The sequence below is a fragment of the Falco cherrug genome, chromosome 4 (assembly GCF_023634085.1).
Source record: "Falco cherrug isolate bFalChe1 chromosome 4, bFalChe1.pri, whole genome shotgun sequence".
Classification (NCBI taxonomy): domain Eukaryota; kingdom Metazoa; phylum Chordata; class Aves; order Falconiformes; family Falconidae; genus Falco; species Falco cherrug.
Genome location: NC_073700.1, coordinates 35752419 through 35774836, shown reverse-complemented (window position 1 = coordinate 35774836; position 22418 = coordinate 35752419). Strand labels below are relative to the sequence as shown.

General features: G+C 36.3%; 2 protein-coding genes across 6 annotated transcripts in view; both read right to left on the bottom strand.

Moving 5' to 3' along the window:
- The window catches only part of SNX29 (sorting nexin 29), a 106091-nt gene extending 87628 nt beyond the window's left edge, over positions 1 to 18463 (bottom strand). For all 4 annotated transcript variants that reach the window (XR_008731897.1, XM_055708110.1, XM_055708111.1 and 1 more), the window contains exons 1-6: positions 18360 to 18463; positions 12560 to 12624; positions 11634 to 11686; positions 7979 to 8103; positions 2497 to 2677; positions 563 to 633 (exon numbers count right to left, since the gene is read on the bottom strand). Coding sequence is in view for 3 of the 4 variants with exons in the window: in XM_055708110.1 (XP_055564085.1) it covers positions 563 to 633; positions 2497 to 2677; positions 7979 to 8103; positions 11634 to 11686; positions 12560 to 12624; positions 18360 to 18366 (502 nt within the window). In the remaining variant the exon portion in view is untranslated. The remainder of the gene's footprint in view (positions 1 to 562; positions 634 to 2496; positions 2678 to 7978; positions 8104 to 11633; positions 11687 to 12559; positions 12625 to 18359) is intronic.
- A 1424-nt stretch (positions 18464 to 19887) lies between these two features.
- On the bottom strand, positions 19888 to 22418 carry TNFRSF17 (TNF receptor superfamily member 17). 2 transcript variants are annotated; one of them, XM_055708116.1, is made up of 4 exons: positions 22315 to 22418; positions 21733 to 21867; positions 21265 to 21396; positions 19888 to 20466 (listed from the first exon to the last, which is right to left on the bottom strand). In XM_055708116.1, the coding sequence occupies exons 2-4, from the start codon at positions 21845 to 21847 to the stop codon at positions 20210 to 20212; spliced, it is 504 nt and encodes a 167-aa protein (XP_055564091.1). In that variant the 5' UTR covers positions 21848 to 21867; positions 22315 to 22418; the 3' UTR covers positions 19888 to 20209. The 2 variants fall into 2 exon arrangements, with proteins under 2 accessions (XP_055564091.1, XP_027665911.1); XM_027810110.2 differs by lacking the exon at positions 22315 to 22418 and having other exon boundaries at positions 21733 to 22287.

Sequence of the window (22418 nt, the reverse complement as noted above, 5' to 3'; positions counted from 1 at the left end):
AGTAAGTGTGGAGAACTCATTTATTTATAACCTTTTATCCATTTCACTGCAACTTTAAGTTGGTTCCTATATTCCGTTAAAAAATATTCCTGCAAACTCTATCTTGCAGAACAAAGCATGTGACCATGTACCTGAGAAAAGAGCACTGCTGCGGTCAAACTCTAGAAAAGTAAATTAACTGTTATCTTACTCTCTTTCCATATATTTACCTATAATTTGGGTCTTACTATAAAAGTCTATCATTGCTCTTTCTAGTCAGAAATAACTTATTTTGGTTTCTGTGCTAGTTTTTTAAATAAGGTTAGCCTTGACTGATGAAGAGTTAGAAAATTATGTGAAAGACTTTTGCGCTGTAGGAACCCAGATCTGGTGTTTCAACAGTTCATCAATTCATAGATTTAACTGGTGTAATACATTGACTATTCACCCTGAATGTGCATCTGGCACAAATTCTCCACATAAGCAAAGAGTGTATTAGAGAAGCTCTCTGCAACCAGAAACATATAACATCCCAAAATTAAATAGCTTTCCAAGAACAGTACCATTTAAGAGAAAGTCTTACCAGCTGCCATTGTAGGGATCATGCTAGAACGTTCTTCATCCATCATAAAAGACCAGTCTTCATAGAAGACACTATCATGTGAAGGGGGGAGGGGGAGGGGAAGAATATACAGTCCTATATTAACATACATTCCACTTCTAAAAGACATGAAAACTCCGAAGTGTGAGTACACCAATGGATTAAATTATATGCCACATTAAATCCCTGAAGCCCTGAAATATATAGAACTGTCTGAACACTTATCCAAGACATGCTAAATAGTATTTTTTTTATCTTCAGGTTTAGATCTGCATTTTTTTTAATGGGAAAAAGCCACTCAGGGCAAGGAGGTTCATTACGTGACAACAGCAGTCACAATATTTCTCTACACCTATACTGCATATATCTGTTTTTAAATAACTACAGGTGACCATAATAACCAAGCCATTTTGTAAAATATTAGAATGCATGAATACAAACAAAAAGATAAATTTCATCATGAGCAACCTGATCTGGTAAAAGATGTCCTTGACCACAGCAGGGGGGGTTGGACTAGATGATCTTTAAAGGCCCCTTCTAACTCAAACCATTCTATTATTCCTGATTCTATGACCTCTTTCAGTATCCAAATCCACTTCAATTACTCTGAATAGTCAACTAGGAATTTGGGTGCAAGAAAAAAAAGTTTACATGAATTTCACTGTGAACACATAAATTTAGTTGTTCTAAACTTGGTGCTTTTTAGTCACAGGATGCTGTATTTTTACTATCAGCATTCAGCCAACGAAACATAAAAACAGATAGCAAGAAAACCCTCAACCTATATTGAACAGTTTTGACAGATTCATTTTAAAGTTTCCAAAACAGATACAAACTGGGGATGTAAAGTAATTCTGCAAATCCCATTTGAATTTTGATAACATTTAAATCTTAAATATTCTGGAATAAGCATTTTTAGAAATAATATTACATGTACAATGCAGAGAGTACTGATAATCCTGATACTGCATAAGTATTGCTACAAGCATGCGAGTAATTAGTGACACTGATCCAAGTCACTAATTTCCTCATAGTGGTTTTCAGATTCTTTTTCCTTTGTTGTTTCATTTGTTTTTACTTGATTTCATATCAAAATCTGTTGCAAGAAAGCTACAGAGGACTGTAACAGACTGAAAAGAAAAGGATATACTAATGAACTCAGTTCTGGCAATAATCTTATCCAATACATCCATTAATTGATGCAAATGGAAAGAATGCCTTTCTGCTGAATCCACTGGACTTATCATGTTCAACAGTTACTAATAATAATAACCCAGATTTTCAAAAAGAAAAAGAAAATTTCAAAAAGAGCTGCAGATGTATGAGAAAAAAGATAGGACCCAGTTAAATATGAACTTAAGTGCATTTTGCACATCCAAAGTACCTTAGAATTTCACACCACATAGTAAGTTATTCTCAGTAACTCTCTAACAAGAAGGTTCACAAACTGCTACAAAACACTTCCAAGTGATCAGCTACATATTACTTGACTGCTGGAGCTTTTCAATTACAGCACAAGCATTTCCAAAAGGCAACAGGCAATTACCACTGATACACCGGTAAGATCAAGGCTGCAGCCGTGTACTATTTTAATGGAATGAGAGGGGCACCTCAAAGCTTGGTGTCAAGGTCTCAGTGAGGAAACTGTTGAAAGACTAAGGGAATTGAGAAAGAGGATGGAAATTAAGATGAGGATAGAAATGTATATTCTCACATGCTAGAATGAAGCCGGTTTCAGGTCACATGTTGATACAGGCACAAGCCACTATCTTCAGAACAAAAGTATGAGGTTAAGTGGCTTAACTGGCACAGCATTGTGTACTATTACAGATGGGGTTTGGTTGGTTGTTGTTTTTCATCTCAGCACTTCATTTGTCAATACACTTCCTGCATTACAAAGATAGCAAATACAGTACCTGAGTCGATTCTTATCTGCAAGCAGCATATGAACGTATCTTTCCAGGGAATGTTCATTTAATGCACAGCGCAACCAAGCCCGGCCTCTACCAATATCTGTAGTAATTGTCTTCAGAGAGTAAAAGCGCTGTAGTTCATGTTTATTCAGAATTTCTTTCACATAGTACCAAAACACTGGCTCTAAAATAAAAATAAAAATATAATTGTAATAAAAACTCCACCAAAAAACTCTAACTCATACCTGAATGCATTTACATGCAATTTTATAAAATAAACAGGTAACTGTATATAACTTCGAACAAAGGTGAATCATTTACCATGTTCATAAAACTCTCCAGTTAAATAGGTTATTTATTTCTACAAAACTTAGAACTTTTCACTTCATTGAAAAAGCCAAACACACACATTAAAGGATTGTCTCACATTTTTTAATTAAATTAACATTTTAAAGCACATTTAAGCTATTATTTCATCCACAGAACAGATTCATATGTTCAGCTGGGAATATATTATGCAAAGGGAAAAGATTCTTTGAGATTCCATCTTACTGCTGATTGCAAAATGTTATAAACTAAGTCCAAAGGAACAGGTAGCTGCAGAATTTGCAGACATGCAAATGACAAATTCATGTTACTTGAAAAAACAAGTGTGTTACATTTAAAAGGCAACAATACCCCTTTCCACTAAAATATTTTCCTTACCGTCCCCAAAAACTGATAGAAAGTTTTTCGGCAGTTGCCTCAAGTTTCTCGATTGGACATAACAGAAATCTATATCAGTAACTGTAAACGTACAAAAGAATACCTAGTATTTTACATATTCCTAACTGAATAAGAACATATTTTAAGGGCATATTATTACAATTCACCTCTTACCATTTTCTCAGGGTGAAAAGAACAACCAAACATCAGACAATTCATCTGAAAGACTTGAATCATGACTATATGGTATCGTTTGGCAACTGTTAGTCACTAATGTTGCATCAAATACATACTGCTTGAAAGTATCTTAAACATTAACAATAACAGACATGTGGCTTTGGCGTTTTTATAAATAGAACTACTCAAATAACTAGAACGGTTTGAAAGCTGTTAATGTATACAGTTAGTAACATATTAGGAGACTGAATTTAAGGCAAATAGGATATTTTTAAGAGGAAAAAAAATCTGGAAAACCCAAGCATTAAAAAAAAAAAAACTTTAAAACACATCAATCTCTCAAGGAAGACATACTCCTCTTGACAGTTTAAGGACTGTGTTTGCTCAACTTTTTTTTTTTTTAACAAAAAAAAGGAGAATAATTCTATTGTACAAGTGAATGGTGCACTATCACCTCAAGTATTACGCTGGCTTTTGATCATAATCTCAATGTAGGCAGCGTAAAGCAGATGTTTAAAGACAGGTAAAAAATTTCCTCAAAGACAGAGAAAAAAATGTACACAAGAGAAAATATATTGATCCTGCAATTCCTTGCTTATCACTTTTCTAAATATTTTTTAATGTAGTAAGAATGTTAAGAAAAGGCCATCCATGATGCTTCTCTCTCTCTGCTAAATAAAGTGTATGCAGTCAGAATTTTAGTAGTTTTTCATTACAGCTTGCAACTTCTTTTGGTGAAATATGCTCATGTGAGAGTACAGGGGATTTTATTCATATTTACATATATATCACGGATTTTTAAAAGCTTTTAAATTTGGATTATTGTTAAGTTTTTAATTAAAATCTATCCAATAGAAATAAAGTAAGAGCATTCCATACTTCATAAAAACAGTAATAAGCAGCATTTTCAAATGACTAAGTTCTCTTCTGTGAGAGTACTGGCAAATGAAAATTAAGGTCTTAACTGTTGATATTATTTTTCATAGCAAATAATCCAATACTTTTTATTCAGAAGTAAGATCATTTTATTATCATAAAATATAATTTGTACAATTATACTGTGGGCAAAGAAGACACTGGCCCAATTCACCCAAATATAAATCACTCTGTGAAAACAGTTTATTTAATTTTAATAATGTCGTAGTTCCGATAACTGCAATACAATCAATCATTAATCAGCACCAAATAGCAATCATGTCTCAAGCTGAGAGCATAGAGATCAATTTAAAGTCAGGTTCATTGCCACCTTATGCAAAATAAAAAGTAGTAAACAATTTAAATGTGCAGCCATTGTGCATTTCAGTGTCTTTCTGTCAAGTAACTAATGAACGATTTCATATTTGTCACAAGTGTCTTGGAGTACAACATTCTTTGCTATAGCTAGAATATTTGTTCTTTCAATTCTAATTGAGAGTATCACTAAATTAAGTTTATATTCCATAAGCCTCAGTCTATGATTTTCACTTCTAACCACAGCAACTAATAATTTTACTATATTAGCTTTCAGCATTAGTCTACAATATCCTACTATTCATAAGCAAGCTCTAAGGTGCAAAGTAGTAGAACTATAAACATATTGTGACTTTGCAACAATTTTGAAATACATTTCCATTTTTGGTATTGATGTGCCATGAGGCTGTGAACAAATCACACCCGTAATTCTGCCATGGTTTACCTATCTGTAAATAGATATTACTATCCTACAGTTATAGCATCAAAGCATATACATCAATCTATGGCAATAAGCAGCACCAGAACTACTACTACTTAAAAAAAAAAAAAAAAAACCAAAAAACCACACACGCAAAGACAAAATGTACTTTAGCTTGGAAAACAGAAGGAGGAAGAGAGACACCTAATAGCAGCCCTCTGGTACCTATGAGGAAGTCATCAATAAGACTGATTTAGGCTCTTGGCATCAGCATATAGCAGGCCAGCACACAACAGGTGTCAGTTAAAGCAAGAAAGGCTCAGACTGGATATTAGGAAAATCTCTTTCATCATGAGGACAGTCAAACGTTGGAACATGGTTAACCAAAGAAGTTGTACAGTCTGGAGGTTTTCAAGTCCCGAATGGATGTAGCCCCAGGCAACCTCCTTTAATCTCGCAGACGATCTTTGTAGGACTGCAGACCTCCTGAGGACCCTTCCAATTTGAATTAGCCTATGATCCTCTGATTGAGTGCAGAAAAAACACTGCTATGAACTATTACTGCTACTACTGGCAGAAAGGTTTCAGTGAGTTTGGAATCCCTGATAAAACAGTAGAAAGAGCAGCCAGAGGCAATGGAATCTATGTAGATTCTTTCAACAACATTGTCCTAATAATTTTTAACAAATACTACATCAGCTACAGTGTTCTCACATAAACTCACCTGGAGTTAAATGAAGACACCCTCATATTGTTAAAAACTAAAGACAGAACACAGTTTTATTGTTTGCTGATTTTGTTGATTGCTTAATATAAATGTGCTGCACATGCCTGTAATGACCATGCCATCAATTGATACTAAATCACACTGATATTAGGAATATGTTTACTTGAATATATATTAAAAAATTAAAATATTTTAAATAGGATTTTTAAGTCATGGTTCCAAAGAACCACTACTGGAGTTTTTGTTTAAAACTTTTATTTTAAGAAAAACAAAGAAAAAACCAATGAAGCTTTTAGATGCAAAATGATGCTACACTGTTTACAGTCATTTGAAAGTACAGTTTATCCTGAAGTACCTGTAATTTTCAAATAAAAACCACTGCTGAACAATTTTTTTTTTCAGTTGTCAAAGCCTGAAGGTATAGCCTAAACAGCAGTATTCCACTATGTTGAAGAAAAAGACAACACCTGTGATTATGTTAGAATGGAAAATAAATCACAACAGGCTCATTTGCCTGAAAGTGATAAAAATGTAGAAGCACTTTGCAACTGCTAACAGGAATTAAAAAAAAAATAATAAAAAATATAAAAACAATACACCACTGTAACTCAAAAAGATAAATGCACCAGAACCCAGTAATTTCCACTAAAAAAAAAAACTTCTCTGTCACAGTATAGCATTCATTTTGCTGCAAGGCAGCCACATTTTTGCTCTTGAACTTCTTAAGTTTCTTAAAGATGACGTTTCTTACATGATGTTTTCTTCTTCAATTCTACTTCCTCAGTACCTTAGATAACTTTCCTGACTCTCCTCTTCTTCCACATCATCTCACTGACAAGGCCCCAAATTAGAGACACAATCACACAAACATACAGCTAAATTGTTACTAAGTTCCCAAGCATCAGAGATGTACCTTTGTACATATGGCCACTAAAAGACAGGATCAAAAATTCCATGCACCTTGAGGTTACTAACAGACAAGAGAGAAATCATAAGAATTACACACAATGTCCTCAAATTGGAAGGCACACTACTTGCATAAATCTGAGAGGGTAACAGTGGAGAACATTCTCTGCAACAAAGCATAAGGCTCTCAGTTGCAGTCTGCGGGGGGATCACAAGCAGATAACCAAATCACTACTCATTAAAGAGATGGAAACTACCCAGAGCTGAAAAAGACCACAGAGTACCAAATCCTCAATTACAAGCACACACATGGGAGAAAAAAAAGCATCCAGAAGAGCTGAAAAATCTGTAAAGATTATGTAAACAGCTGAATTTTGCTTGCTTGTTCATTTAGTCTGCAAAATGTCAAGTCTCGCCCATTACTAAGTAAAAGAGGCAAACATGGGAAACAACAAATTCCCTAAAAGCATAGCTATTTTAGCTCCCAAAAAAAGCTAAGCCTGCAGGCTCTGACCCATTAGCAGGAAAGTCAGCATGCAAGACCCAACATTTCACCCTACCATCCACAGCAAACACAGTTATTACAGCAATTTTAAACCACCATTGTATCAAACTACACATTTTGCATTAAAGTAATACCCATTATATGCAGTTATCTGGTGTAACTGGAAGTTATGCTGGAGATCAAAATGTATTAACTGTTCTAGTACTACTGAACATATTTAAAAAACAATCCCCCTCTATGTGTTACATATCACAATTATTTATAGCATGTGTACCCTGTTTAAGAAAAAAAAGATACTGTATGTCAAACTTCACAGCAAAAGTGATGAAGATTAACACCTTCATGTACTTTTGATAAAAAAACAAAGGGAAACTTCAAGGTGAAGAGAAGGCAACAAAAATAAAGGAATCTTTCCTTTAAATGTGGAGAAAGTAATAAAAAACAACCCAACCAATACAAGAAATGTAAATTTGCTTTTAAAATTACATCAATACTTAAACATATGTGATGCTATAGAACTTAACAGCACAATTACACAATGTTTATGCCTACCAGAATTTAAAAGACATTTGCCAATGATATTACTCATGACAGAACTGTAGGAAGTACAGATTTCCAAACATCAAAATTTCTAGAGAAATTTGGTGTGAAAGTTAAACTACATTAAGAAAGCAATAACCATTTTCATGCTGTATTGAGTATGCTACAAACAGTCGGCAGTTTGGTGCATTGCTTAAAACCTCCATTAGAAATTATATCACTTGCTTGTGCTTATCAACTGTTTAAAATACAATAGTTGCATTTAACAAATTACCTGTTTCAGTTTTACTGGAGAAACCTGCTGCTTGTTTGATTGCTGCTGCTGTTAATGCTAATCCTCGGCTCCTCCTCAGACCATGCTGTAACACAGCTTCAAACTGAGCACACAAACAAGTGACTCTGCAACAGAATTTTTACAGAAATCACGTGAAAACAACAATGAACTATGTTTCTACAGAGCAGGTTTATTCCAGATCTCTGAATAGAGAATGTAAAGGTGAACCATGATCTTATATGTAGTTAAAGACCCCTTGTCTACACTAATCTCATTATTTGCAAAAAGTATAATCTACTTATACCCACAGTCTCATCACGACTATCTAAAGCTGGGGCACAAATTACATTCAGAGTTGGCAATCAATTTGAGAAATCATCCTCACCTGCTATAGTGGTTGTTAGCCATGTTATTTCAGATTACCTACGGTTCATGTAATGCAATTACATTTTCATAAGTTTGCTTTGTACTACACATGCAATGAATAATTTTCTGAGAATATACTGCAACTTCCTATAAAATCAACAGAAAATTTTGATAACTCACATTAGTCTATGTGTCTATAATAGAACTATAAGTCAAGCCTTGAAAAACAGTAAATCATACATTTTAATATCCTCCAGAAATCCTAGGCATAGGAAAATAAGAAAGATTTTTCTGGAGATGTGTTGAATCTTCAGGTTTTGATGTTGTTCTCTACAATACTAATTATAAAATTCCTGATTTTTTTTAAACATAACCCAGTTAATAAATCAATTTTCACACAGGTACAAACACTGTAAAAACAGCAAGGTTTTAAAATTCAGCCTGCCAAAGGAATATTATTGTAACCTACAGAAAACAGTACGGCTTAAGGTTTAACAGACATGAATGCCATCTGTTTGTTTGAAATCTTACTTTCTCCAAGTTTTATTTTGCCATTAAACAAACAATACTTAAGCTTTGAGAAAGTTGTCACCTGGCTGCCAAAGCTGATTATTAAAAGGACAGATACTTTAACTAAGTTCAAGAAAATAAATAAAAACAGTTGAGAGAGTGGCTCAGGACTCTGCCCCAGCATTCCAGAAGTACAGAGTTCTATGCAGAGTCACAAAAAAAGCACATCTCAGGAGAAGCCTGACAGAAAAAGAGGTCTACTTACCATAATTGCTCTGGACAGAAGAGCTTTTAACGTGTAATGCTTTCTAGTACATCTATGTTAGGAAACTTTACTTTGTTAGGAAAACTTTACTAGTAAAGCAGAATATAATTCAAACAATACTCAAGATGATTGTGGAGCAGTTGATTCATTTTTGCAAAAAGACTGCTGCTGTTGAAAACGGAAATTCCTGCAGATATGTGACCCCCCCCCAGAAAAAAAACCAAAAGTACTTGAACTTTTCAATTCAGAAAAAGCAGAACAGACACTAGGTTCTGTGAAAGAGCTCATATTATTAAAAATCCATATGCACTGAGAATTAAAGCTGTGCAGCATTTTACAGGAAAACTTAAGCTACTAGTAAAACAAATTTAAAAAAAAAAATCGGTATCCTACAATGCCCAATATATGTCATATATTTACTAGATAGCATCATGGGGGCATGTTAAAATTAACAATACAGAAAAACACTGAGAAGTCTAGTGTACATAGACACAGTAGAACTCTGAACAATTACAATCTCAAAGACAAAAAAATCTGCTCGGAGAAGAAAACTTGGAGAATTATGGATTTCACTGGATTTTGATCTAAATTCTCAGACTATTCTCTTTTTTAAAATTATCTCACAATATTTAGCATAGTAACATCCTCAAATATCATGGAATTTAGGGAAAAAAATCTATTAATGTAATTTCTACTTCCTTTTCAATCCTGCAACTGACTAGTTATATTCCATTATTTCACACATCTACTTAATTCTAAGGAAAATATTTATAAGTAAAATTTGGCCAGCATTGTATCTTTGGAATCCTAACCCAGAAGACAAATACTACAGTTCATCATTCAAATTATTAAATAACTGCAGTAAAGCAGCTGTTCAAGCAAACTGAGCCACAAAGCATAAATTTTAGATCCAGGGAATTTGCTCTGCATAGGAGGTACCTCCTTCTAGGCAAGTTCATGCCATGTACTACAAAGGCAAACATCATCAAAACATTCTCTCACATAAACTAAACAGTGAAGATTAAATAACTACCTCTAGTTGGTGCTTCTGTGCCAGCAGCTGTAGCTGCACAGCCAGTCCAACTGCTAGGTGCTTCAGCCCCACCATCCCTTTATCCCACCTGCACCTTCTCGCTTCCTCCCTCACACTAGCTTCTGTCCAATAACCCCTATGCTGAACAGACCGTGTACTGAACTGTTTCCACTACGCTATTTCAACAAAACACTACTTCTGTTTCCTCAAAACACTGCAGGGTGAAACAGCCAAGAGTAGGACAGGGTGACAGTAATAGCTGAAAGTCGGACAGGCTTCAGCTGCCATGAAATAGCATTAGCCTGGAGTTTCACACACAGGTAATGCGCAGGAGCTGCATTACAAGCTCCTCCCAAAACAAGATGGGTTTGCCCTCTCACCCCTTGTTGCTTCTTCCTTCTCATCTGCACTTCCCACAACTTCTAGCTGCACCCTTGCAGCATCTCCAGCATTCACCAGATGTTTTACTAATTTAACTCACTAAAATGGCAGAAAGTTACCCCTTTTGCATTATTTCTTCTTTTATTAAATTAATTCAGAGGGAACTGGATGATCACCAGGCATTGCTTAAGAAGGTGGTGCAAGGGAGCAGTACTGAAGTCAGGGACATTGAGGAAATACATTAATCCCAGCCACCCCTTCAGTAGCAATGAATTGCTATGTTGGCTCTCCAGAAATCATGAAACCATACCCTTAGACATGTTCTTAAAGATTGAATTGGGAGGGGATTGGAGAGAATTTTATGCATCGCTTATAAATGGTCAACAAATAATTAACTTCTTCCTGAAAGGCCAAGTCAAACTTCAAGGACACAAGAAAAAGGACAAAAAAGCAACTGCATTTAATCCTGGTGTTTTATTTATCTGAGATTCTTCAATAGGACAGCTTCTGACAAAGACTCAGTAAGACACAAAAAGCACTGCAATTTTCTGTCTGCCAGTCATCTTCTTAAAAGCCTTAGAAACCAATATGCCTTATCCAACAACAAATGAAACTAACAGGAATTAAATGACATTTTTTAACTTACATTACTAAAAAGGAATATCTTACTGTACAGAAAAAGAAGAAAAACAGGTTTAAAACATCAGGAATAACAAAACCTAAGAATGAAAATTTTCTTAATAACTATGTTAAACACATTTGATGCTTAAATGTCAAGATTCAAGAAACAGGTGTATTGGTAATAAATATGCCTTCATTTTTAAAAGATGTTATAGGGAAGATAAGCTTTCCCAATCTCTGTTCAGACCTCAGAATTCAGTGCTTTTGTCATGAACTCTGCAGCCACTTAAACACTTGTAACTTCACAAAAAACACTCTTAAGCTGTCAAATTTGTAACAATGAAGAATTCAGAGTCCTATGTCAGTGTGTAAACAAAAGGAACTGGGGGTTATTTAAACATATCAAGTGTTTTGTGCCATGTTTTATCTCATTATGATACATAATCTAAGCATGATAAAAGTTTCTTAGACTATTTTACCTGCTATCAGAGTCTGAAGCAATTTCTTTTCTTCCTCCAAATCGTATTTGACACTGCAATAAAGAGATTTTAAGAAATTTCTGTTACACTAACAAACTCGATATTCTGAAATATTTCCAAGTAAGAAACAAATTCATTATTAAAAAAGGAGGAGTACAAAATAAAACATTGGAAAATATAGTCTGCAACCAAGAAGTGCTTTACAGCATCATGTTCTACTAATGGGCTGCTCTTGCAGTTCAAATACGTTCTTGCTAGCCAGAACAACATACCTGCAGGTCCCTCAATAAATTTAAAATTGAGTAAAAGTTAGTACTTTTGAGTTTTAAATGTGCACCCACAAAAACAAACATGCTCCTATTCAGCTCAGTGCTACAATTACAGAAGAATTATTTTTTATAAAACATGTCATTTGCTTATTTTTGAGGCATTCTTTTGCTTCCCAAGTTCTCCTAAACTGAATGCAGTCTATGAAATTCTACTTGCGGAACGTCACATTGATCATATTTACCTGTATTTTGATCATACACTAAAATCCTAGTGCAAAGAAAAAACCTGCTACTGTAAAATGTTAACAGTTTACCCTCTGCAGTAAGCTACGATTTAGTTCAGTCATAAGTATTACAAATACATATTTATGTTTTCTAATTTAGATTATATTTATAATATATAACATCTATTTATAATGTATAATTTATATATTTATAATACAAATATTACAATTACAATTATAATCTGTCAAGAACAAGAACTTTAAACAAATACTGCCCAATAGATGTTTGCTAGCAGATACAACTCAGTAGTACAGTGTGAAAGACAAGATTTCTCCTTTGTCTGGTAAAGAGAAAAAAGGGGCAAAGATAGTTCCTGCTAGTACTGACAAGTCAGAGTACGTATACTGTGGAAATGCATATCACATTTCTCACCTGTTTAACTGCATCCAGTAGTCGTTCTAGAAGAAACTGTCTTTTAGTGTCACTGTTCTGTGAACCTGAAATACCACAAAATGGTACCATTTTAAAATAAATATTTTTTTAAGAAAATACATTCAGGCCAACACCAGGACCCTGAAAACTTTCTTTCCGTGCCAATTATTCTGTTAGATTTCCTAATGTATTTTCTCTAAGTAAAATGATGCAGTGTAAGTCTGCGTTTGATGTTTCAAAGTTGCCTTTCTCTAATATGCACGAATACTGTTTGAAAGAACATCTAGAGTCTTATTCTAGTAAGATTTTGGTTTCATGATATAAGATATATTGCAGCAATACCAAATAGAGTATAATTGTGCACAATCATCACAGCTTATCCCTAGCTTCTTAGCACAATCACCTATGGGGCCATATTTCAAGCCTGAAACTGACCTAGTCTATGTTTTTGTTGGTTTTGAGGGTTTTTTGGTTCGGTTCTTTTTTGTTGGATTAGGTGTATGATGGAGCTTGCACTGCAACCCCATAAATGTTCATACTGGGACAACTATAAGGGTAGTGTATCATCATAGCACAAGAAAAGAATGGAAAATGAGACACAGCAGGAATATCTTCTTATTGCCACACAACCTTACTGCAGGAGTTTTAAGATAGGTGAATGGAGAGCAATTGTTACAATAAATCCCTTAAAATTTAACTACCAGCACAGTTCTTCGTGATAATCTAGTTTGTTACTGCACAAGCAACTATGCAAAACAGTCTTTAACTTCTCATTCACTTCAACAACAAAGAGCATACTACTTTGCTTGTCAGAATATGCTTTATATACTCCCATGAATATGTATAAAATTTATTGTCTAGTTAACCTACATCACGTCTGTTATTTCTTTATTCTGAGCTTAAATTCAAAATATCCTTAAAAAAAACACTATGACCTCTCTGGAATTCAAGTCATTCTATTCTTCTTTTCCTCTCAAAGAACACACAGCTAATACATGCATAGACTAAAAGCCAGTTACCAAAACTCTGCATGACTAAGTTCAGATACTGAAAATCGAACACCATGTAATAAGGCCTCTAGTAAATAGAGATGACATCAAATATACATGTCTCTTCCTCTTGCTGTCCAGCACTGTGAGGTCCCAATCCCAGTTTCCTATCTTCATAATCCCATTCAAAGCACTTGCTCCTAAACCAGCAGGAAGGGGACAGAATTTGTCCTACTGAAATTATTCTGCCTTTCATGTTAAATATGGGATTAGGAGAAGAAAAACCCCACAGTAAGTCTGTAACACACAATATCAGAATAAAGAAAACAACAGGACAAATATGCCAATGCAGCTGCTAGCTAGCTAAGCTTCACAGTGCTTATTTAGCTGTTTACAGTGGATTTTCAAGAAGTTGTACTTCCGATTTTGAACTCCGACTCAAACTGCAGACATGTGATGTATGAGGTTTGGTTCTATTAGTCAGATATTTCAGTGCATGCAAACGAAGATGAAGATCAAATGATGTTCAATGCTACTAAAGGACTCCAGAAAATACCTCCATACCAAGTAGGTTTTAACTTTCAAACAACTATGCCAGTTATGCCACTGTGAACATAAGGTTAAATTCATATAATCCCTGCTACTAGTCTTTGTGCTCCTTCAGAGATTACAATTTTATTGAGTTATATTCAGTGTTCTTACCACGCTTTCATTACCAAAAACGGAGACACATGTCTATGCATCTAAATGCCTTATAATAAATCACATAACTGTAAAATAAGGAAAACAATTACGTTCCAAATTTTAGTACAACACTTCATGCACAGTAACACTGAATATACACAAATCTGCAGATTTTTTCTACTGTTTCAAAACCCATTACTTCTAAAGTCTTATGCTAGCCACGTACCTGCAAGAACAGACATAATGCAACATTTGTCTCTATATTAAGAATTTGAGACTACTTCAGGAAAAATGCATGGACTTAATAATATCATGATCTGAAAAAACATATATCAAATGAAAATACAAGTATGTGAGTTAAGCTTGTCTTCCAAATGCAATACATGTTAGTTTTTAAATTCACATCTCTTTGGCATCTTTGTATCTATCTGGTAACACAGAAATGGTTTGGAAATAGATACCAGACTGAACAATATAAAAAAAATGCATAAATACAGAAAACCTACAGACAATCACTATGCTAACTAGTGTTCTAAAACACTAAACCCTGTGATGTCAAACAGCTTTAAATTTACACAGACCGAGTACAGCGTAATGCACATTTTGTCTTCATTTTACTTGTAAATTTGTACTCATAACAATTATGACTACACATGCTTACAGCCAACAATTTCCATAAACAGCTCAGATCACCTTCACCATTAACAGGGCTATGAGGCCACATAATGTATATACGGAAGGCTGGCCGAGGTTTCTGCTCAGTGCATGTCTTCAGAATTCTTCTATTGCTCTGCTTACCATAGAAATCTTGCAGGTAGAAGAAAAAGAATAATCACAAAGTCTAACATTTTTTAAAAACTGTGATATTGTGTGTTTTTTCAATCAGAGGACATATTTTCCTTTGTAATAATCCTAGAAATATTTAGTACTATTTAGCAATGGTTTTGTTTCAGGTAGATGGAAGGTAAAAATAAGTCTTTATCAACTTTATTTAAGATTTCATTCTTTTACAGTCTTCATTTTCTAAAATAAGTCCTAAAAAAAAGGGCATGTTTTCAGACAAGAGCACCAATTAAGTGTGATCAACTCTAGTTGATTTAAAGACTAATAGTGTATTATGAACTGACCAAAATACCCGTCTACTGATTCAGAATAGCAGTAAAAACTGCAGTAACGCACACACAAATTACAAAACATAGAATGCATAAAAACCACATTACTCAGAAAAAAGGTTATAATTAGACTATTGCAATAAAAAAGGAAGTTCCTACATGAGTCTAAAAATAATTGTGAAAACATAAATATAAGGTTGTGAAACCTAAGAAACTTAAAGAGACTCCTCCTCCCATCAAGTCAAAAAGGGTTAAAAATAGGCTCAGGTACTGCACCTGCCTCTGTGACCCATGTCATTTTTTGTTGTTCAGGGTCATGCTTTCCTATTTTTAAAACAAAATCCTCTCTCTACCCTGACAGAAACGTCCACACCTACAGCAGAAGAAAACTGAACATGCAAATAAAGGAAAACAGGATTTTCATCCAATTCTTTGTAGATACAGCTCTCTTCAGCACTACATGTAGCATATAGGTTAAAAAAAAAATAATAATCTCAGATTGCTCTTACATACTTCTCCAAATCTTGTATGCAAAATTTCAGACTGCAATTACTTTTGCTTGCTCTAGTACAGGTTCTGAGGTTACAAGTTTAAGACAAAACAAACACAGACCTAATTTAAATACTACCTTGTACTACATTATTATGATTATACTGCCTGATCCTGAATTAGTCACATTTTTGTTTTTTTAAACTCATGAAACAATTGACAACACCTCTAAATCTTGACAACTACATAAATGTAGTTTCCTTGTGTTACTTCCCTTTAAAGTTTAGCCTATGCAACACTGTCCAATGCAAGTATGTAATTAGTAAGTAGCATTACTAATATTAAAGTAATACTCTAAGCAACAGGACGTTACTTTCACATCCACTAGAAATACACTGTAGCTAAAAAACATACATTACAAATAATTATAGCTAAGCAACAGGACATTACATTAACAACCACTAGAAATACACTGTAGCTAAAAAAAATATACATTAAAAATAATTACAGCCCTTAGGAACAGCCCTTTTACTTTTAAGGGCAAAAATTGGGCAGGGAAGTTAAGTGTGGACAGTGCTGTTACAGCCACTAAAAAAAAAGGTCAGGGTTAAATTTTGTGATGTTAACATCAGCTATCTCCCTTATCTGAAACAAGCAAGACAACAATACACATTTCTCTGTCTTGATCTGTTCCACTTACATTATTCTGGAAAAATACTGAAAATATTCTAGAAAAGTACAGTACTGTAAAGCAGTAATGTCTGGCAAAGTGCAAAATCAGTGTTCTTTTCATTATCTTGCTGTGTAATCAAAACTGTTGGAAGAGTCATATAGGTCTTGGCAAGGGCTACACATGGGTAGGTTAGCCATGCAATTGAACTATTCGCCTTAACATCATCTTAGGCATTATTCTATTTTAAGTAATTAAATGTCTTCTCATAAACCTGTATCTCTTTTTTAAAAATAATAATAATTAAAATTTAAGGTATTAAAAATAACTATGTGATGAAGCTTCATGCCCCAAGAAGTGCCACCTTGCCTTTTGAGTCACAGAATTCAAATACAACTCCCAAAGATGAGTCTCTTAGGAAGATTTAGGCTCTGATTTGCACAAGTTTGCATAAGGCTAGTCCCAGTCTGAATTCATCATTGAAGGGCTGAGGTTTTCCATGTGAAAATGCTGACTCAAAAACTTCAGAATTCGGATTTAGTCTGTATCATATCAAGATCTGACACATGTAGAAAACTTTCTTTTCCCATGGTTTGAAAGATTCGACTGTTACTTGCATTTCTCACAATGCTAATGAACAGGTTTCCTCACAATAACCTTTTCTTTTTTCAATGTCATCTCTTCTTCCATAAAAATCTTTTGTTTTCTTCTTACCACAAAGGTGAGAACAGAACAGAGAAAAATACAACTGAAGCGTTTTCATTTTTTGTTTCATTTTCAGAAACAACTGCTATCTGTAAAACATGTAGCATTTACTTACTCTGGTTAACTCTTCAATTTTTTCTTACTGTCTTTGGTAACAGATCTCACCATGTATTAAATCAGGGCAGGAGATAAACATACAGTCTAGCTTTCAGGTTCAGAGTGTTGTCTGCAACTTCCATTACTGAAGTTGTATAAGCAGACCCATGAAAGCATTCACTAAAGCACCTCCCTTCTTAAGGAAAACCCAAACAAACCTTGCCAATCTGTTTTATGACATATTTACAGGAAAAAAATATTAAAATTTCTTCCTCCATCCTACCAAATAACTTTCCATGCTGGCCCATTCTTCCAGCTGGCTACGCTTCTTCCAGCCCTTAAGTTTATGGGTCCCAAATCTCATGCAAAGCTTTTAAACGTTTCCCCTTACAAAAAACTCAAAAACCTCAGGATCTGGCACACCCACCCACCACTGCTTCACTCTTACACGCAGGCCAGAAACGAACACATTCACAACCGACTGGGTCCTCCTCAGGACCATGTTAAACAGCAACCGTACACCCTAAATACTGGAAGGGACAGCTCTTTCCACTAGTTGTGCTTCCCACCTCTCACCAACTGCATGCTGCATATTAGTAAGCTCGTATAATTTTTTATTATTATCATTATTGCACAGCTGAGGCAACGGAGACCCCCGAGACCGGCATCGCTTGTGCTGAGCCGGTGTCACGTTCAAGGGCAGGGCTTTAGGACTTAAAACGAGGTAAAACACCACTTCTGGGGCGCTTGGGGAGCCGACCTGAGGAGCAGGGCGTAGTGATGCAGGCAAGGGCTGTGCCCTGTCCCGCGCCGCGGGGCCACTGAGGCCAAGGTCCCCTGCGTCTCGCCTCGCCACGCCACGGCCCCCAGCCCCGCCGGGGGGAAGCATGGGGGGAGAAAGGGCCTCGGCCTGCAGGGGACAGGGCCACACCTGACTGAACAGGCAGCGGAGGAGCGCAGAGCCGCACCAGCCCTTACAGTGCCCCAGAGACCCGGCGGCCCCACCGAGCACGCCCTGCTAGCGGAAAGGACCCCGCTGAGAGCCCGCCACTCACCACTCATGGTGGCCGCGGGGCTGGCGCCCTCCGTCTGCTGGACCCTGTCCCTCCTCCCGCACAGCCCCACACCGAGCCGGCCTGCGCGCACGCTCCGCCCCGGAACTCCGCCCTGCCGCCCCGGAACGTAAACACCGCTCCGCACCGGGCTCCGCGGTCTTGGCGGGGGTGAGCTCTCACGGCGCCGCCGGCGCCTTCCCGCCTTTCCTCACAGGTGCCGGGCGCGGGCAAAAAGGCGGGAAGCTGTTCGTTTGCTCTGCGGGTGCCGCGCGGGGAAAAAGGCGGGAAGCTGCTCGTTTGCTCCGCGGGTGCGGCGCCAGCTGCAGCCCGCCCTTCAGGCACGCGGCGGGCCCCACGCTGCTCGGCCCCGGCGGGAAACGCGTGGGCCAGGCCAGGCCCCCGCCCCCGGGCGCGCCCAGCAGCCCGCACACCGACCCCCCACCCCCACACCCGCAGTGCTGCGGGGGCCTGAGGCAATACCGGGCAAAGGAAGGGTGAGGAAGATGGCGATAAAGTGTGCTAAGCAGTCCCGTGTCCGTTGTAAGCCAAAAGTCCCGGAAGGTTCCTGTTTCAAAAAACAGCACGGAAATTGTGAAATCTTTTAACGCCAAAAAACCAGGAAAGGAACAAAGGCATTTTCTTAAATGTTGTGCATAGTCTGGCTGGCTTGTGTTTGCACACTCAGTAGAGCACGATGTATTTTCCATATGCTGTGGCATGTGTGGTGCACCGGCATAACTTTGTGAGTTGCCAATAAAGTAATAATAATGAATTTATTGGCTCTGCAGGCCTGTTTCAGAGGGTTTGGCTGTGTGTGGCCAGCCCTAACGCAGCTAACGCACAGCTGGCCCAAACTCCAAACTGGTCAGCCTCCTTGGGGTGCTGTACTAGCAATTGCTCCTAGATCTTGTGCAATGATTTATTAGTCCTAAAACATCTTAATTCATCGTTCATGCAAGAACCTGAAATAGACAGTTATCGACAAGTAAAAAGATTGCGGTTTCTTCTGTTCTTGTTGCAGCTTTCCAGGAGTAAAACTGGCCTAATATTAGGAAAATAACTTTAATGCATGGGAGGCCAGGTGACGAAAGTACATTCCTAATTTTATGCTACACAGCAGCCTAGCGTGACTATATCTAATCAGCAGTCCTTGTAAATATGACAAAGGTAAGTCAAAAATTCAGTAAAGTAGAAATAAATCTTTATAGAATACAGTCTGAAAAACACCTGGCACTTAAAGGAAAGTCTGCACCATCAGGAGATAGGTTGGGATTGCAGGTGTAGCACCACAACCTCCCCTGGCATGGACCCAGAGATACTATCTGAACTGGGGGGGGAGGGGGTTGGTCTGTACTCTACAAAGATATTAATCATTAGAATGTTCCTATTTCAAGCATCATAGGGGCTATTTTAAATTATTCTTTACAACATGGGGGGTGTAATGTGAGTCTTCCTTTCTGCCTCTTGGAACATTCCTTTTGTACCATCAAGCAATTTGGGGCACAAGATCAGAGTTTAACATAAAATGTATATTTGCAAACTTGTTTATTGATGGGTTTGTGTATATCTGACATAAGTAGATACAATCTCTAAAGGCAGAAAAAGCCATCCTATGTAGGGACTTTCAGAAATTAAAAATTCCAGTAACTAGATTGGTACCTGAGAATCATGGAGAAATACTTGACCAAAGAGATACTAGAATTAGAAATATATGACAATATTAATGAAAGCTCAATGGAAGATCTACAGAGATGATGTACTAGCCTTCTCCACTGACTGCAAGTATTAAGATTAATAGCTATACTGGAATAACTTATTTATTTTATGCAATAAAAATATACTTCTCATAGTCATCCAGCACCCAGAATATAGTTACAATAATCAAAAGATTTTGTGGTAACTAGAACAGTGGCTCCTTCTTCTGTAGCTGGCAATGGAAATGAAGTTTCACAACCAGTCTGAGGTTTTACCAAGCCACAGTCACTGCAAGTGCATTCTTCCACTGAATACATTAATGTTTCTCTTTGAAGTGAGTGTCTGATTCCTTCTGTATTCACACTTCTTTCAGTATTAGCCTTGACAATATTATTCAGCTCCACAGAAGAGTCTATAAATATACAGAAGTTCATTTAATACATACATCATGCTATACCAGACATACAGTTAAAGACCACATTTCATTGTATTCCAACTATGTTCCTAACCTTAGTGAAAGTTTTAAGATATAGTGAAAGTTTTAAGATATAGTGAAAGTCTTAAGAAGTAGTTATAGACGATAATCTTTTGTTCTTTGATAATATACCCCCTATACTTCAGGATAAGCATTTAAGTAATCTAACACATATTTTCTAATTGGTTATTATTTATTGGCTGAGCACTCCACGAATATTAGTATTTGTAAACCATAAAAATAACGTAATTCTTTTCATCTTCCCAAAATACACCACATCTGCTTCTCACAGGCTAGAATATTAAGTAAAAATACGTAATATCTTATAAAATGGAAAGCTAATACTGAATTTGTATCCTGATTCTATCTGGGTAGAATTCCTTTTGCATTCAGTTAAGAAGAGGATGAAACCCTTATAATCATCTTCTACTATTGAGGGTTCATGAATGATTTCTCAAACACCAGCAAGTAAGCCAGGTATGAATATGCAACAATCCTGACATGATCCAGAACCAACAAAGAGAGATCGCTGCTTTTACAAGTTATCGTCTGGGTATTTTATTCCCTTAATAACTTTAATAACTTCGTTGAGACTATTTGAGAAATACAAAACAATGCAACAAAGACAGTTGTCAGGATCTGGAATATAAATTATATGCAAAATTTATACATGGTAAGAGTAGCTAAAATATACAATGATCTAAAATTATTTCATAAAGAATCTTATTTATTCACCTGTGTTCTTCAGATTTCCTTTTAGTTGCTTTAGGTGCTTCCATTTAAACAAGACCATAAAGGTGAGCAGAGTGAGCATTAAAATTACTCCTAAGCCCAAACAAATCCAGAGAACTCCACTTGGATCAGTACCTTATGGAATAGAAGAGATGCATTAAATTAATTGTAAACAATAATCAATAAACAGTAAACATGTCCAACACATAAAACTTCCATTAGCAAAGGAGCAATTTCTATTTCCATTTTGAGTGACAGCTCAAGTAAAGCTTGAGAGCTTTACTCTTCTTAACACACGTACTCACGTAGGACACACTGCATATGTCTTTAATATTTTTGAGCCCATATATTATTCTGATAAACTCTTTCCAGGTTTTACAGTTCTTTAAGTTTTTATGTTTACAATTCTATGTAAAATACAACGTGAAAATGCCCAGCATAGCCACAAAGTATTGCAGAAATATTACTTACTCTTATCACAGTAGTTTTCACAGGAAGGCGGCGGTGTACTAGAACATCGAAGATGACAAGGCTTACAAGAGAGCAGCAAATTATCATAGTATTCATTTTTGGGGCAGCGTGCCATCAGCGTCAGTAATTATGGAACTGGAAAGCCACAGAAATTGTAAAAGAGTGAGGATCATCTACAAAGGGCTTTTCAGTTCTCAGTTTTAGCAAATCTAAGAACAGCTAGCAATGATAGTTAGACTTTGATCGCAGTTCTGCTACATAGTGTCATGTGTAATAAATAGGATTTAACTCTGAGGCCCCCAAGGAATTACTGTTCCTTTTTTGGCAATTCACAACTGTAGAAAAACTGAACAGCTGCACCAAGATAATTTTAAATGTAAATTTTGTCTGAAACGGAAAAGGGTTATTTATAGAAGACATTTCTTGAACAGGTGCTAAACATTACAAACTGTAGAAAAGCAAGACCTCCAAACAGAAGTTCATAATAATTGTTCTTGTCTTTAGAATTTGGTGGGTTTTTTCAAAGTGATGGGCCACAGTAATTATATTTTCCCTGTAACATGCAAACTATGCAATGCTTACTTCTTGTTCTTTTTGTCCCAGTCCAAGGAGCATAAGATGAAAAAAAATAAAGGCAGGAGGCATAGCAGTAAGAAGATAAAACCAATTCCGTTTCTAGGTTTGCC